We start from the raw sequence: 1,814 nt of genomic DNA, 5'->3' as shown, positions 1-1,814 counted from the left end.
ACTTATATATACAGATATATATACTTATATATATATATATATAGATAGATAGATAGATAGATAGATAGATAGATAGATAGTTACAGGATATATGGAAGTGATATATGCTTAAACAATACACAATTTATTTTCCTAATTTGTATGAGAATTAAAATGTTGAAAAAAATAAATAATTTATTACAAAATGATGTTTCTAATAGTTTTCCTTTTATTATTCTTTTTTGAACACAAAATTGTTTCTAGGCAGTCTGTTATTTTACAGATGAACACTTTAGTTAACATTTTTCCTTTCTTATTGAAATAATCTTGAGAATACAATGAGCTATAGAGCTTCACCTACTCATGAAAATGGTGCAAGGAGAAAACTGTCTTACACGTCTTTCTTGCACTCATTACACACCAACACTTTCGATGAGCACTTTCCGCAGGCATATCTTTTGCATGATGGGCAGCATGCAGATAACTTGTTCGCACTTTTTGGTGCGACCTGGCAGTGCTTTCGTTTTGTAGAACACTTAGTTTGCTGTGGAAGATATTGTTTGGGTTGTAGATTCCCTTTCCTTTCTTTTATGATTTCGTCAGCTAGATCCAAGAGGAACTTCCTTCTGCTTATCCGTCTTCCAGTGACTGCTTTGTAAACTATCCAAGCATTTATTCTTGTCAAGTCCAATATGTTATATAGAATATGAACTGGCCATCGTCTACTACCAGCTCGAACAGAGTACTTACGCGTCATTTGGTCCAGAACATCTACACCCACTTTCGTGTGATTGTAAAAGACAACTGTTTCAGGCTTCTTTTTCCTTATTGTTGGTACTTCTACATCAGGATGCAGAGTGCTCAAAATTAGCACGTTCTTATTCTTTCTACAGAGGTAGTCTGTCATCGTGTGGCCATATTGGTTTTTATATATTTTTGTATCATATAGCTCTCGATTTGGTTCCACTTTCTTGACACAGACTGGTAATTCTCTACGTTGTTTCTGTACTGTGCCAACAATGCTGATATCATCTTTCTTCAACTTCTCAGCTAGCGAAACAGAAGTAAAAAAGTTGTCGCATGTAAGCTTCAAGCCGGTTTACTTATATGGTTCCATTAGATGTAAAACTACATATTCGGGAAGAGGCTTATCTGCAGGCTTATTTTCGTCTTTTCCTAGATAAGGAAACCCGTGAATACAGTATTTGGTATTGACGTCAGCTAACAGCCAGTACTTTATTCCAAATTTATCCGGTTTCGTTGCAACGTACTGCAAAAATCTGCATCTACACTTTGTGGGATATAGTTGTTCGTCACATGTAACATTTTCCCCAGGGTTGAAACAATTCAACGAATTTTTCACAAATGTCTCATATTGAAGATGCAAGGGCAAATTTGTAGCTTGATTCTTCTCTCTGCACGTATATCGAATCGAATGTACTTCATGATTTCAAGAAATCTGTTCCTAGGCATTGCATCTCTAAAAAGAGCTACTCCCCATTTGCTGGACCAACACTTTTCAGTGGCATATTCCGCAGACGTAACGCACCTCTAACATAGAGCAATACTATGAAAATTAGAAGTTCATCTTTATCTACTGTCCAATTAGGTTTTTATTTCTCCGCCTCTTTATCGGTACATCTTTTGATAATTGATAAGAATTCACCATTGATAATCAGTCGAAATGCACTAAACTACGAATCCTCGGTTATATTTTGCTTTGCATAACGTGTTGGCTCTGGAGTAATACGTACGATGTTATGCGTCTGTCTTCTACCCTGAGATGGAGCTGATGAATCTATAACCTCCCATTTTGTTCCATCGGCTGCAGTTAC

General features: G+C 36.2%; 1 protein-coding gene across 1 annotated transcript; it reads right to left on the bottom strand.

Moving 5' to 3' along the window:
- Nucleotides 1-370: 370 nt before the first annotated feature.
- LOC145682869 (uncharacterized) lies at nt 371-886 on the bottom strand. The gene has a single exon (XM_081754235.1). It carries the CDS (start codon nt 884-886, stop codon nt 371-373), a length of 516 nt encoding a protein of 171 aa, XP_081610361.1.
- Nucleotides 887-1,814: the final 928 nt, after the last annotated feature.

The sequence above is a fragment of the Thermobia domestica genome, chromosome 4 (assembly GCF_964235325.1).
Source record: "Thermobia domestica chromosome 4, izTheDome1.hap1.1, whole genome shotgun sequence".
Lineage (NCBI taxonomy): Eukaryota > Metazoa > Arthropoda > Insecta > Zygentoma > Lepismatidae > Thermobia > Thermobia domestica.
The sequence above is the reverse complement of the archived record's forward strand: the minus strand, read 5'-3'. Positions and strand labels throughout refer to the sequence as shown.